Consider the following 16,475-nt stretch of genomic DNA (forward strand, 5'->3'; position numbering starts at 1 on the left):
TTTTTACAGGTTAAAGGTTCGTGGCAACTGTGCATTGAGCAAGTCTGTTGCTGCTATTTTTCCAACAGCATTTGCTTACTTTGTCTCCATCACATTTTGGTAATTCTTACAATATTTCAGACTTTTTCATTATTATATTTGTTATGGTTATCTGTGATGAACGATCTTTGATGTTGCTGTTGCTAAGTCACTTCAGTTGTGTCTGACTCTGTGCGACCCCATAGATGGCAGCCCACCAGGCTCCTCTGTCCCTGGGATTCTCCAGGCAAGAACACTGGAGTGGGTTGCCATTTCCTTCTCCAATGCATGAAAGTGAAAAGTGAAATTGATGTTGCTACTACAACTCAATGAAGGCTCAGATGGTGGTTAGGACTTTGCAGCAGTTAAATATTTTTATTTCTTTGTTTAAAAGATCAGCAGGAACTTAATCATTAAGTAAAGTTTGATATTTAACATGATACAAGGCTTTGAAAAAAATGGACTTTATTACTTTAGTACATAAGACAATAAAACGAAAATAACATCATTTATTGAGTTGGACAGAAAGTTCACTTTTTTCCATTAAGATGGCTCCAATAGCACTCAGTTGTCTTTAACTTCATTTGAAACAATTTTGTTAGATTGTATTGTGACAGCTGTCATATCTGTGCATTGTTTAAAAAGCTTATCAAAATTGGTGATTTTTGTGTAGCCATTTTAATATAGAAGATGGAAGGAAAAAGTAACATTTTGGGCATATTATACTTTATTACTTCAAGAAAGGAAAAAACACAACTGAAATGCAAAAAAAGATTTGCGTGGTGTATGGCAAAGGTGCTGTGACTGATTGCATGTGTCAAAAGTGGTTTGCGAAGTTTCATGCTAGAGATTCCTCGCTGGACGATGCTCCACAGCTGGGTAGACAAGTTGAAGTTGATGGTGATCAAACTGAGACATTAATTGAGAACAATCAACATTATACCACACAAGAGATAGCCACCATACTCAAAATATCCCAATCAAGCATTAAAAGTCATTTGTACCAGCTTGGTTATGTGAATCGTTTTGATGTTTGGGTTCCATTTAAGTTAAGCAAAACAAAATAAGCGTTGACTGTATTCCCACATGTAATTCTCCACTGAAATGTTAACAAAAATGTCCCATTTTTAAAACAAACTGTGATAAGTAATGAAGAGTGGATACTGTACAATAATTTGGAACAGAAGACATCATGGGGCAAGTGAAATGAACCAACCACAGCAAAGGCCATTCTTCATCCAAAGAAGGTGATGTGTATATAGAAGGATTGGAATGGAGTCTTCTATTATGAGCTCCTTCTGGAAAACCAAATGATTAATTCCAACAAGTCTTGCTCTCAGTTAGACCAAGTGAAAGCATGAAAAGCATCTGGAATTAGTCAACAGAAAATGCACAGTCTTCCATCAGGGTAACAGGAGACTGCATGTTTCTTTGATGACCTGGCAAAAACTTATAGCTTGGCTGGGAAGTTCTGATTCCTCCATCATCCTCACCAAACACTGCACCTTTGGATTTCCATTTATTTTAGTCTTTACAAAATTCTCTTAATGTAAAAAAATTTCAATTCCCTGGAAGACTATAAAAGACACCTGCAATAGTTCTTTGCTCAATAAGACTACAAATGTTTATAAAAATGTGCAGATGGGGCAACTGGCTGACTAGGGCATTTGGTGCTAACTACCCGCAGTTTGGCCAATTTTGCTGACCCCTGTGTACCATCCTTCATCAAGGACATCTCAGACAAAACAGCAACACTGCCCTGAGCTCCTTCACTTATGATGGTGGCAATGCCATAAACTCTATGAGCTCCCCTACTGCCCAAATGGCTCCTCAGGGGGTCAAGGGATCTGGAGGGGTCGTGACATCTGGCAAGGAACTAAGAGCAAAGGAGGCCAATTCTCTTTGAGGCAGAACATACCCTTCGGCCCAGGTTTGGCTCCACCCTGCATCAAGGAGGCCTCAGTAGCAGTGCCAGGCTTGTGCCATGCTGCTTCCATAGGCTCAAGGCATAATTGGCAGATGGGTACAGACGGTCACAGGCTTGGGGTCTGTGAGAGCCAGTATTTCCAGGATATCCCAGTATGTGACCAGCAATTTCTGCTCTAATGATATATAGCATGGATCTGAGGTTAGTCTGTTGGTAATTTATGGTCATCATAGGTGGTCCAGAGACTCCAGGGTGCATGTAGGGAGCTGTCAAAGCCCCTACAGTAAATGAGTCTCTAAAAGCACTGACGGAAGTGCCCTTGATTTTAGTTTGGACAGATTTTAGGGACTTTTGTTGAAGGGAGCCCCATTTAAGATGGCCTGATTTATAAATAGTGGCATCAGTGAGATTAAGTAAAATTTGTAATTAAGTAATACATTGTCTTTAGAGCTCTCTAAAGGGACTAAAAGATGTTGGACTTGTGTGTCCTTAATGAATCTATCAAGTGAAACTCCTGAAAGGAGGACCTCATCAATGTGTTTAATACTGATGCTCCTGGGGAAAGGTGAATGCAGTTAAGATGTTGTTTGAAAAGATTTTGTATGATGGCAAAGATGTTGAGAGACCTCATGGGTAGCCTAGTAAAGGTGTATTATGTTCCTTCAAAGGTGAAGGTGAATTGTGGTTGAGAAGCTGTGTAAAAAGGCACCAAATAGAACATGCTAGTCAAATCTTTAGTAGCTAAATTACCAGTCTCTGGATGGCTGCTATTGCTACTGCTGCTAAGTCGCTTCAGTCATGTCTGACTGTGCGACCCCATAGACAGCAGCCCATCAGGCTCCCCCGTCCCTGGGACTGTCCAGGCAAGAACACTGGAGTGGGTTGCCATTTCCTTCTCCAAAGCATGAAAGTGAAAAGTGAAAGTGAAGTTGCTCAGTCGTGTCCGACTCTTAGTGACCCCATGGACTGCAGCCTACCAGGCTTCGCCCATGGGATTTTCCAGGCAAGAGTACTGGAGTGTGTTGCCATTGCCTTCTCACTCTGGATGGCATTAGTAATTTAAGTAATATTCAGTACTGGGTATGCAGGCCTTAATGGATGGGATCACAAGAATTAAGACTGCTGTAAGCCACTCTGAGACATCATGATTTTTTCTAGGTTTAAGAACAAGGAAAAACTGGGCTGTCAAATGGAGAATCAGTGGGAATAAAAACTCATTCATCACTTAGGTCTAATAAGACCAAATTAGACTTTTATTTAGCTTTTTTTACTCAGCATACTTAGAGATTCATTCACATTGTTGCATGTATCAATGGTTCATTCCTTTATGGTGATGAGCAGTGCTTCATTGTATGGATGAATGACATTGTTTATGCATTCAGCTGGTAATGGGCATCTGGGTTTTTAATTTTATGCTCTTTCAAATGAAGTTATTCTGAATATCGGTGTACAAATCTTTATGTGCACATATGCTTTCACTTCTCTTTGTTAAGAGTGAAATAGGTAGGTTGCATGGTAGGTATATTTTTAATGTTTTAAGAAACTGCCGAACTTTTTTCCAATGTGATACCGTTTTATATTCATACAAGCAGTCTAAGAGTTCTAATTGTTTCACATCTTTATGAACACTTGGTATTATCAGTCTATTTAATTTGACCCATTCTAGTGGGTGTGTAGTTGTATCTCATTATGATTTAACTTGAAATTTCTTATGACTAAAGATGTTGAGTCTCTTTATGTACTTACTTGCCATCTGTTTATTTTCTTTTGTGAAGTGTCTATTCAAACTTTTGCCAACGTAAAAAATTTTTTTGCCTTCTCTTGAGTTGTAGAAGTTTATGTATTAATCCAAGTCTTTGACAGTATATGCTTTGAAAATATTTTCTTTCAGTATTTCACTTGCTTTTTCTTAAGTAACCCTAGCAAACGTTTTAAATTTTGATGAAGTCTAATTTATTTACAATGATGTCTACAGACTAAGAGATTAAATATTAAGATGTCACTGCTTCAGAAATTATTCTATGGATTCAATACAATACAAATAAAAATTCTATAGAGCTTTTTTTTGTAGAAATTGGCAGATTGATTTTAAATGATTTTTAAAATTATATAAAAATGCAACTATATAGAATCTATAAAGGTCAGAACAACCTGAAAATGGCAGAGAAAAATTCAATTACACCTGCTACCTGATTTCAAGACTTTTTGTATAGCCAAATCAAGATGTTATGATATTTAAATAAAGATAGAATAATAGATTAATGGGATCAATAAAATAAAACTTCAAACATTCATGGTTAATGATTTTGACAAAGGTACCAATACAAGAAAATGGGGAAAGGATAATCTTTTCCACAAGAAAGGCTGAAATAATGGAATGGTTGTATGCAAAAAATAACTTGATTTTTACTTCACATCACATAGAAAAATTAACTTGAGGGAAGTCAGCCTCATGGCAGTGTGAGTTGTTCCCTTTTTCCTTCCCTTTTGAAGTGAAGTTGCTCAGTCGTGTGTGACTTCTACAATCCCATGGACTATAGCTTATCAGGCTCCTCTGTCCATGGAATTTTCCAGGCAAGAGTACTGCAGTGGGTTGCCATTTCCTTCTCCAGGGGATCTTCCTGACTCAAGGATTAAACCCAAGTCTCCCACACAGCAGGCAGACGCTTCACCCTCTAAACCACAAATTGGATATCCATGAAAAAAAACCACTGCATAGCAGGACATCTGAGAGATCCATCCATGTGTGTGCATGAAAGTGAGTGGACTGGAATAGAGGGGAGGCCGCAGAGTGAGGGAAGTGGTGGTGGAGCCAGCAGTGGCAGAGGTGGTTATGGCAGAGAAGGTAGAAGTTGGTTCACTGGGGACCAGAGGAGGAGGAGGTTGAAGGCAGTGAGTGGGTGAGTGGCTCTAGTGACTAGCTGCTCTCACCAAAGAGAGATCACAGCAAAAAAGAAAAAAAAGAGAAATCACAGTGACTAGAGGGAGTGGGTATGGGAGGGAACTGCACTGGTAATTTAATAGGGATTACACTGAATCTATAGATTGTCTTGAGTAGTATATTCATTTGACAATACTGATTCTTCCAATCCAAGAACTTGGTATATCTTTCCATCTCTTTGTGTTATCTTTGATTTCTTTCATCAGTGTCTTACAGTTTTCAGAGTACAGGTCTTTAGCCTCCTTAGGTAGGTTATTTTTACTATTTTTGATGCAATGGAAAATGGGATTGTTGCCTTAATTTCTGTTTCTGATCTTTTATTGTTAGTGAATAGAAATGGAAGGAATTTCTGTGTATTAATTTTGTATCCTGCAACTTTACTGAACTCATTGATGAGCTCTAGTACTTTTCTGGTAGTGTCTTTAAGATTTCCTAAAAACAGTTAGTTTTACTTCTTTTTTCGGTTTGGATTAATTTCTTTTTCTTCTCTGAATGTTGTGGCTAGGACTTCCAAAACTATGTTGGGTAAAAGTAGAGAGAGGACATCCTTGCCTTGTTTCTGATTTTAGAGGAAATGCTTTGAGCTTTTTACCATTGAATATGTTAGCTGTTGGTTTGTCATATATGTCCGTTATTGTGTTAAGGTAGGTTACACTTTCCAGTGAGTTTTTATTATAAATGATAGTGAATTTTATCAAAAGCTTTATCTGTATCTATTGAGCTTGAGCTTTTTCTGGTGAAAAATCAGCTGATAACCTTATCAAGAGTCCCTTTGATGTTATTTGTTGCTTTTCTATTGTTGCTTTTAATATTTTTTTAAAAATTTTGTCAATTTGATTGATATGTATCTCAGCATATAAATAAAATCTCAGAGCTAGAGTGATAATGTAACTATATACTAAGCAACTAAATTATAAATGGCATTAAAATTTACCCTGAAGTTGGAAATTCAGATTATCATTAGCAAATACAGATTATCATTAGCAGAAAAGTTTGACTGCACAGAGACCATAATAAATGAACTGGTTGCAGACTCATATCAAAATCCTATCAGAAAGTGACAAGTGACAATTAAATTATATCTGGTAGGCAGGCTTTATAGTGGCAACTGAGTTGATGTACTTCAACTGTACAGCTGCATCTGGTGACAGGCAGATGATGATCCTGACTTGAAATCAGATCCAACAATTATTTTAGTCCATGCATGGCCCTCCCATTATTCTGTTTGCCACTTCAGTCTGTGCCTCTTTCCTGCACTGCATACTTGTCTCAGCCACAGTACTGCTAAGTCCAAAAGCTGTGCGAGTGTGTTAGTCACTCAGTCGTCTCTGACTCTTTGCAACCCCATGGATTGTAGCCCACCAGGCTCCTCTGTCCATGGAATTCTCCAGGCAACGATACTGGAGTAGGTTGCCATGACCTTCCCAACCCAGGGAGCAAACCCAGGTCCTCTGTACTGCAGGCAGATTCTTTACCATTTGAGCTACCTGGGAAATCGAAGCCCACAAGCTAACCCTAGCCAAAATGAATGAAAAACTAATGTTGCTGAAGAGCTTCTTTGAAAAGGTGGAAAGACCCAATGATGAGACAGCAGAAGACTCTAAGACTGCCAACAAAAAGAAAGCTACATTTAAAAGAAAATACTAAGAGTCCTACTTAAATTATGGGCTCACTGCAACAGGTGATTCACTTCTCCAAGTCTGCTTTGTATAATCTGTGGTGACCAGCTATTGAACAAAGCCATGAAACCTTTAAAACTGCTTCACCACATGGAGACCAAGCACTCTCCATCAAAAGACAAGCCCTTGCAGTTTTCCAAAAGAAAAAAAACTGTGAACACAAAGAATGGAAGCAATTATTGAAGGCCACCACTTCATCAAATGTGTCTGCCAAAAGCATCCTTCTTAGTGGCTAACCGCATTGGTAAAGCTAAGAAGCCCTTTACTATTGAAGAGTTGATCCTGCCTGCTGCTAAGGACATTTGTTATGAATTTTTAGAAGAGGTTGCAGTTGAAACGGTGGCACATGTTCCTCTTTTGGCCAGCACAGTAACTAGACAAACTGATAAAATAGCAGAGGATATTGAGGCACAATAGTTAGAAAGACTAATGAGTCACTGTGGTGTGCAATCCAGGTTGATGAGTGTCTCAATGTTGACAAGGAGGCAACAAGGCTGGTTTTTGTGTGATCTATTTTCAGAAGGATGTGCATGAGAATAGGTGTGTGCACTTCTGTTGCCAACCAACATCACAGTTGTAGAACTATTCTAGTCTTTGAATGATTACATATCAGGAAAATTGAACTGGTCATTTTGTATCGGTATATGCACAGATGGAGCGGCTGCCATGACTGGATGGCTTTCTGGTTTCACTACTTCAGAATGTGAATCTACACACTGTGTCATCCACAGAGAAATGCTAGCAAGCTGAAAAATGTCACCTGAATGTAACAGTGTTTTTCAGGATGTGATTAAAATTGTCAACCATATGAAAGTACATGCCTTTAACCCATGTCTGTTTGCACAGCTCTAAAAGGAGATGGACACATACATCTCTTATACACAGCAGTGAGATGGCTTTCTAAAGGTAGATCACTGGCCAGAGTTTTTGAGTTACGAGAGCCTCTCCAGAGATTTCTTCTAGAAAACCAGTTACCACTGACAGCACATTTCAGTGACATAAAATAGGTCACAAAACCTGCTTACTTGTGTGACATATTCAACCTGCTCAACAAACTCAATCTGTCACTTTAGGGGAGAGCAACAACTTTTTTCAAGGTACATTCAAAGCCAAACTGGAACTGTGGAGGAGACAAATGAACATTGGGATTTTTGACATTTCAAACATTACCAGAGATTTAGAAAGAGACTGAGCCAGGGCCTTCTTTCTCCCAGCTGGTGCATGATCACCCATCTCAGCTTTCAAAAGAGTTTGAGCATTACTTTCCAACTACAAAAGACCCCCAAACTGGGAAAGACTGGATCTGTGGCCCATTTTTTATTAAGCCAGGTGAATCAACTTTGTGCTAGAAGAGGATCCACTGCTTGAGAATGCAAATGACCGTGGCCTTAAAATTACATTTGTGACAACTTCAGCTCTCCATACATTTTGGATTAAAGTCAAGGCGGAATATCCTGATATTGCCACAAAAGCACTGAAAATCCTTCCATTTCCGCACATCCCATCTTTATAAAGCAGGGTTTTCTGTAGTGACAGTGACCAAATGAGATTACAGAGTAGACTGGACATAAGCAATATAATTTAGGTGTCACTGTCTCCCATCACTCCCACAGGGAACTGTCTAGTTGCAGAAAAACAAGCTCAGGGCTCCCACTGATTCTGCATTATGGTGATTTGTATAATTATTTCATTGTATATCACAGTGTAATAATAGAAATAAAGTACACAATAAATGTAATGTGCTTTAATCATCTGGCAACCATCCTCCCCCACACTGGACCATGAAAAGCCTGTACTCCATGAAATTGGTCCCTGGTGCCAAAAAGATTTAGGACCTCTGTAACACATGACACCAATAAAATGAAAGGTAAAAATCACCTGCTCATCTCAATAGATGCAGAAAAAGCATTTGATAAAAGCATTTTATCATTTTATGATACTGCATACTGGATATAGAAGGAACATGCCTCAACATAATAAAGGCCATATACAACAAACCCACAGCTAATTTAAACAGAATGGAGAGAAAGTGAAAATGTTTCCCTAAGATCAGGAATAAGCCAAAGATGCCCAGTTTCATCACACCTTTTCAATACAGTTCTGGAAATCCTCACTAGAGCAACTAGTCAAGATAAAGAAATAAAAGGCATCCAAATCAGAAAGAAAGAAGTTAAAATGTCATATAGAATTATGATCCTATATATAGAAAATCTCAAGAATTCAAAATTCCCAACTAATTCAAAAATCTTGGAATTAGTCAATAATTTCAGTAAAGTGGCAGGATATATAAATCAATATACAGTGCAGCACTGATATATAGTAATGAGCATGGCTGCCTTGCTATGCTAAATATCAACATACAAAATCAATGAAGTATTTGAGGAAGAAATGAACTTATCTCATTTAAAATGGCATCAAAACCAGTAAAGTACTTAGGAATAAATTTAACCAAGTAAGTGAAATATCTGTATAATGAAAACTATAAAACTTCACAGAAAAAAAACCACAAAACTTCACAGAAATTGAAGAAGACAAACAAATGAAATGATAACCCATGCTTACAGATTGGAAGAATTAATACTGTTAAAATGGCCATACTACTCAAAGCCATTCACAGATTCAATGCATTACCCACCAATATGCCAATGACATTCTTCACAGAAACAGGAAAACAATCCTAACACCCTGATTAACCAAAGCAATCCAGAGAAAAAAGAACAAGGTGGAGGTATTCCCCTTCCAGATTTCAAACTATACTACAAAACCATAGTAAGCAACACAGTATGGTACTGGCACAAAAAGAGACACATTGGAAAAGATTTAAAAAAAAAAAGTTTAAAAAAAAAGAGTTGGTCCAAGTATGTTAAGAGGTAACAATCCTAGGTAAATGTGAATTAATGTTAATTCCCCATTTTCCCACTTATTTTAAGTTTATAAGAAGTAGCTTAATGAGATGAATATACATAGCAGAAATACTTTTGGGTCTAAATATCAAAGTTTATTGAAATAAAATATAATCTATAATAAAAAATACTAATAGTGTTACCACTGGTTACAGATTTAAGTGTATTAACAAAAATCTAGCATTTTAATCCAAAAATGACACTATCTTTGTGGTACAATAACAAACATGAAATTAAAAGTTGAATAATACTGAATAATTCCTTCAGAAATATTTTATACTTTCTCATCTTTGTTCAATATGCCCCTTATAGGAGTATCCTCCAAAAGTGAAACTTCTGAAACTTAAGACTTAGTTTTTAAATTCAAATAGTTTAGCATAATTAGCATATAAAACAATAATTTTCTTAAAAATTCAGTTCAACCCTAAGCTGGGGAGATGCTTTTAGGTGTTTTCATTCAAAAACTGTATTTCAATGCTCTTTTCTATCAACCTCTAGGGCTGCTATTATTCTACAAATGGAATTCAAGCTGGTCATAAAGTAAAACTGATAAATTATTTCAGAAGCAGAAAGGGCATTAAGATAGTAAAGGAAAGAAGGAGAAAAAAATAGGCACTCATACACAGTCTATGTATTTAAACTTTTTGAGAACTCTATTTCAGTTGGCCAGTCTTGGCCTGGTACAGAGATCTATCATAGCAACCTCCGGACCCAAATAGCTGGACAATAAAGTGGAAGAAGAAGAAAACCTTTTTTCTTGTTGTATTTCAAGATCACTTTCTCTGTGGTCGTTACACCATTTCACTTGCTAGGCCCCCAAATACGTGCGACATTCCAATTATTCTGCACAATTCAAGGAAAAAAGACACACGCACTAACTTTAGGAAATGACTTTCAGGGTACCTCTGAAGTTTCACAAGTGATGATTATCCCTTTTGCTGATTGTTGGGTAGCAAGCACACATCAATCTCCGATCATATTATCCTATTTGTAATGTGCAGATCTGTGAAAATAATAGTTATCATTTTATTAAGAAAATAGCATTTTAACAAAAACCACTGGAAGCTTTTCAAATTCTCATCTTTAAAAATCTGCAAAGCTCTAGGATATCCTATATACCCTGGGAAAAAATGGCTATTTCATTCAACTACCATGTAAAAAACAACAAAAACAGACAAAATTGAGAAACATATAGGACAGATTAAATGCCAATCTTAGTCTTAAAACGCATTTCATTAGTTAGAACTGTTCTGCAGGGTATTTCAGTTATAATGCTCATTTGGACAGGTCTTTGATTTGAGAATTTAAATAGGTATTTCAGTTTCCTGAATTCTTATTTAAAGCTATAAGTACATTAGCGCTGAAGAAGCCAGGATCACCTTCAGAAAAATTTTGCTTTGTCTACCATCTAATCTAGGAGGTGCCTCTGCCTGTCAGGATATTGCAGTGAGGATAGATACAAAATCCTTAAAGTTAATTGTGACAAATTATTAAGTGGTTTGAAGGAATTCTTAGAATTAATATCAGACTAAGTAGAGACATTGTAACATAGTACTACAACTTTTTGATCTTTAAATCTACAGTGGTTTAAAGCTTAGGTTTTATGTTTCTGCCATGGTATTTTAACACCTTTTCTGGGACAGTCCTATGCTGTAAAAAAATTTTTATAGGTAGACAAGTCTAAATCTCACTCTTTCTCAGGTCAACAGTATAAAGCTAAGCTTGAGGGAACAGTTGAACACTTTTGCCCTGCATTATGAGTTGAATTTTTTTTTTGAGATCAGAAAAGGAAAGTTAGACATTAGAATCCATCATGTAAAATACATATATGCATATCACAATTTACTAAACTCTAATTTCTAACAGTAGAAACAATGGGATTAAGAAAGAGACATGCATGAGCTAAAATTTAGATAAATCTTCAAAATAAATTAACAGGGTCCTGCAATTTGTCCCTTTAGACTGCATTATCTCTGTATTACAGTATATTTTATTCAAGAAGCCTTTGATTATAATTTTAGTTTTAAAGTGTCACTCCAAAAGAGTAACCACAATTTTTCATGTTTTCTCAAGAGTGTCGGACATCTGTAAAAATGACACTCAATAACTAGAGGACCTAAGAACTGAACTCTGGTTCCAGTTAGTTCTTTTACTATTTTTGGTTACTTTCTAATAGAAATTTAACTGTATATTATCAAATAACATTTTATAGTTAAAAAAAAATAAATAATCCTAAAAAGGACAGCACATAAGAGATCTAAATGAATTTCATCCAGCAAAAAAGTTTACATATATGTATCAGTAATCTGATCCCACTGTACTTTATTCCATGAAGGAACAGAATCTAAATATTTAGATATATTAAAGATACTGGAAAAAATAGATTTTCAATCCTTTTATACTCCTAAGTACTCTTGGTTTTGATTCTGTAGCCCTACAGAACACAAAAGCAACTGTAAAATTCTACATTTGTGGAAGAGGGAATTCCCTGGCATCCAGTGGTTAAGATTCAGCACTTCCACTGCAGGGGGCACGGGTGTGATCCCTGGTTTGGGAATTAAGATCCCACATACTGTGCAGTGCAGCAAAACAAAACACACACTTGGGGAGGAGATGATACCATACTTAAACACAAGACGACTCTCCACACTTTAACAGCATTCAGAAAAAGACTGGCTGTAGAAATATTGCCATTGGGGAAAAAAATCTACATATTCAAGAGCAAAAGATGTGTAATATTTATAATTATTTCAATAATACCCTGTGCTTATACTATGCCCTATATTCGAAGGTGCAAAGCACTAAAAACGAGCACTCTTTAGATACTTAAACTGAGGCACAGTAAATTTGCTGAAGGCAGGATAAAAGCCAGGTTTTCAGACAAAATGCTTCAGAATTTCACATTTCCCATTCCTTAAAATACAAATTATATGCTATCTTTAATGCCATCTTATTTTAGTCAAATTTTAGTAAATTTATTATTAGGGTTTAAGTTGTATGTCCAAATATTTTGTGATAGGTAAAAGCCTTTCCATCATGTTTTACTATAACTTCATTTAATAGGAAAGTTAAATGAAATGCCATCAATTTGCTTTTTTAAAAAAAACAAATGATTTGTTTTAGGACAGCTCTAGAAATTCTTGCCTTGATTTTTGTCCAGTAGAATTTTATAAGTATCTGCTTGAAAGGCCAACATTAATATAGTTCTCTTCTTAAATATATATTTGACTTCTAGTCCTCTTTCCTCTTGAGATGTTTTGCTCAGTGAACTGAGCTGGTTATTCATTGAAAACAAAACGTTACGGTTTTGTGAAAGTATAAAATGGTTAATGTTGGATTCAATCAATCTGATAGTAAACTGCTTGTTAATTAAGCTAAGATCAAGAAGTATGGGGAAGAATTCAAAACATAATGTGGGATAAGTAGTCAAATACTAGAGACGTAAGACAGAAAATATATTCCAAAGCCTAATTCTAATACTTAAATCTATGTCTCATTCAACTACTTACTGGACACCTTGAAACATGAAGTAAGTTACTTTACCTATGCACACTGAACTAGCATTTTACAGGAAGCAGCCAAATCCCAGTTTTAACTGTCTCAAATAGCTTGGTATGTGTATGCTTACAATGATGATTCTTAAATTTGAGGAACGTTCCCAGATTCCCTTGAGAATCTATTAGAAGTCATAGATCCTTGCTTCAGAAACACACACACACACACACACACAAAACAATTTTTAAGTGTTGATAACACTGTAAATCACAGCACTGTTGATTCAATGGGATTGGTATGAGAACATTTTCGATTCAATGGGATTGGCATGAGAAAATTTTCATACTGTTAATAAAGACTGATCACTAACATTAAGGAATAGTCTTTGAAAGTACGAGAAAGTTCAATGACCATATCCATTCATTCATCTGCCTCTTTTGCTAGCTCTAATGGTGACTGGTTGATGCAAATGTGCCTCTAATCTAGCCTATAAATCTTAAAAACAAAAATGTTTAAGTTCTAATTTCTGCTAGTCTTATACATGTAACAATTTTCAAGCATTACAAAATACTGTGAAGGAAAGACTAATACACCACTATCAAATTCCAATATACCCCAACCAACAATGAAACGTCTGAATATGTAATTTGTTGACTTGAGCAAAATAAAAACATAATTGCTCTAAATTCTTTTTTACTTTCAAGGATGCAAAACCAGATCTCTAAGAAATTTTTTTAACAGAACATTTAATTTTCCCCCACAGTATTCAAAGTAAACATTTTATCATTATTACTCTTGGTATACCAAACTGAATTCCAGGAATGTAAGAAAGCCCAACTGGGAAATATTACATAGAAAAAGGCTGAATTAACAAACACATTATATTTCTTACTTATTTCTTATAAGTATACATTGACATTTACTTATCTGATAGCAGTACTGCTGGTTTTGAGTAAATTTTTTTTCCTTCAATGGGAATGCAGAATGGCAGTGTTGTCTTTGGAATAAATTAAGAAGACAGTAACAACTAACAGAGGAATAACTTCTACACATATGTTTTTCAAGGGCAATGAATAGTTAAGAATATAATTATGGAAAAGTATGCCTCAAATACATTTTTAAAAATTTCTCAGGATTTATTGTTTTGTTTCCTAATAAAATATAATGCACCGACACTGTGTTTCCTCCTTTAACCAACAGAGTGATATGAAGAATAAACTTGGCCTAAAACTCAACTTGTTTGAGCTAACAGAGAACTGTGTAGCACATCTTATATCTGATTACTTGAGCAATATTTGCATATTTTGGGTAACGGTCAAGAGGCTCACCAAATATTTTGTATGAAAGTTTTATAAGCCAAATAGGTTCTCTGATGACTTATCATGCTAGCATGTGAAATTTGAAGGAATAACAAATGGTATAACATAAAGAAACATGCGATACAGGCAGACACAAAAGATACAGCTTGACCCTGAATATTTCTTAGAATAACTTCATCCATAAATAAGACTTTACTTTTTATATATAGATTTATCCTACAACTGGTCTTGGATCACAGAGAATGTGAAGGACATAGCTTAAGAAATCAAGACGACGGGTTTTTTTGTAGTCTTTCGTCCCCCCAGACCACAAAAAGCATTCTCTAAGTGGATGCTCAGGTTAAATTAAGATGCTCTTGAACAGACAAATTTACTGAGGCTTAGAATGTAAATCATGTAACTACTTACAGCAGCAATAGTCTTTTCAAAAATGACTAAAACAAACTTTTAAATATAAAGCATATAAAAAGGACTATCAAGGATAGTTTTCCAAACTATAGAAATACAGGAAAATATGTGTTGCCTCATAATAAAGTTCAATAAATATTCTTTCTGAATCCTAGAAACACTATAAGATGTTATAGGTTATTTGGTTCTTATAAGTTAGAAAAATCTGATTGTTTCTACACAAATTCCTCCAAATTCTTATCTATCATCAAACAGATTTTTAATAATGCTTTTCTACTAGACTCAGAGATTATCTCTGTCTAACATCCCTTCAGAAATGTGCTTTTTTTTGATTTAATAAGTATACTTAATTTTCTACAAAATAAACATGATTTAAATTTTAAGGTTCAAGGTAATTATAGAAAAAGGTAGACACTGAACTATCTCTTTTTGTACATCCCTATATGTACAAGGGCTAGCATCCACTGTGGTTTCCTCTTTATACTCACTTGTCACACTGAATAAATAGTAACTGTGGTCCAAGTAACCTATATTAAAGATTTTAAAACTCCTCAAAATTTTACAACACTACAAAGTTATTAAGATCTGATTTTGATGAGTATTAGTGTTACATAATTTTGCTACTGGAAAAGAAATACAAATCTTTATTTTTTTTCCTATCTAAATTAAATCCAAGTTCCATTATCAGTTTCTCAAGGTATATCTAAAATGTACATTCCTAAACAAAGGTAAAGCTGTTCAAGGGCTGAACTAGTCCAATATACAACTGAGGGTTATTTATTCTTATTATTTTTGTCTTTTTTTTTCTTTTTAAATCTATATTAAACCCCTGGTTTCTCATGGATCAGATCATAATTTAACATTGTAAAAATTAATTTCAGAAACTATTGTGCTAATATTTAGATTTGAGGAAGGAATCAGACAAAATCAATTATCTCTATTCATTGTTAGAACAGAAGATGAAATAGCTTACTAACTGATATGAGTTATGAATGTCACTATGACACAAAATTTGCTGTTATTTACTTATTTGGCTACAAGTGCATTATTTTTCATGAATAACAACACAGCATTTCCAACTTGTAACATGAAACTCCAGCTCATAAAGAGTGTACTCTGTGATTTTTAAAAGTCTGATTGTAATTAAGTAACAACCTTTCCCCTGATAAACATGAACAAAATCCATTGGTAAATCAGGCACAGACGGTATTTATCGGTTTTTCTTCCTTTCCTCCTATGGTTGTTTTTGAAGACATACAGATGGCTCCAACAGAACCCACACTTGTTATAAAATGACACAACTATTTTTCTCCTTTTCCTTTTCTTTATCTTTTTCTCGTGGTTCCTTTCGTTTACGTTCACTGTTTCCAGATTGTCTGCCACTTGACGGAGAAGCTTGCACTGGCTGGCTTTGCTTTAAGGAAAATAAACAGGAAGAAATTATCACAATTTTTCTAAGATGCTTAAGCAGAGTTACCTAAAAAGAAAAACCATGAGAGTGAAAGGAATCATTAATGGAAAAATGACTGCTGCTGCTAAGTCGCTTCAGTCACGTCCAACTCTGTGCAACCCCATAGACGGCAGCCCACCAGGCTCCCCTGTCCCTGGGATTCTCCACACAAGAATACTGGAGTGGGTTGCCATTTCCTCCTCCAATGTATGAAAGTGAAAAGTGAAAGTGAGGTCACTCAGTTGTGTCCGACTCCTAGCGACCCTATGGACTACAGCCCACCAGGCTCCTCCGTCCATGGGATTTTCCAGGCAAGAGTACTGGAGTGGGGTGCC

General features: G+C 35.7%; 1 protein-coding gene across 2 annotated transcripts in view; it reads right to left on the reverse strand.

Annotated features, from left to right (window-relative positions):
• Positions 1 to 513: 513 nt before the first annotated feature.
• MINDY2 (MINDY lysine 48 deubiquitinase 2) overlaps positions 514 to 16,475 on the reverse strand; it is an 85,569-nt gene continuing 69,607 nt past the window's right edge. For both annotated transcript variants that reach the window (XM_061431154.1, XM_061431155.1), the window contains one exon: positions 514 to 16,104. In XM_061431154.1, coding sequence (XP_061287138.1) covers positions 15,976 to 16,104 — 129 coding nt within the window. In that variant the 3' untranslated portion in view covers positions 514 to 15,975. The remainder of the gene's footprint in view (positions 16,105 to 16,475) is intronic.

The sequence above is a fragment of the Bos javanicus genome, chromosome 10, assembly GCF_032452875.1.
Source record: "Bos javanicus breed banteng chromosome 10, ARS-OSU_banteng_1.0, whole genome shotgun sequence".
Lineage (NCBI taxonomy): Eukaryota > Metazoa > Chordata > Mammalia > Artiodactyla > Bovidae > Bos > Bos javanicus.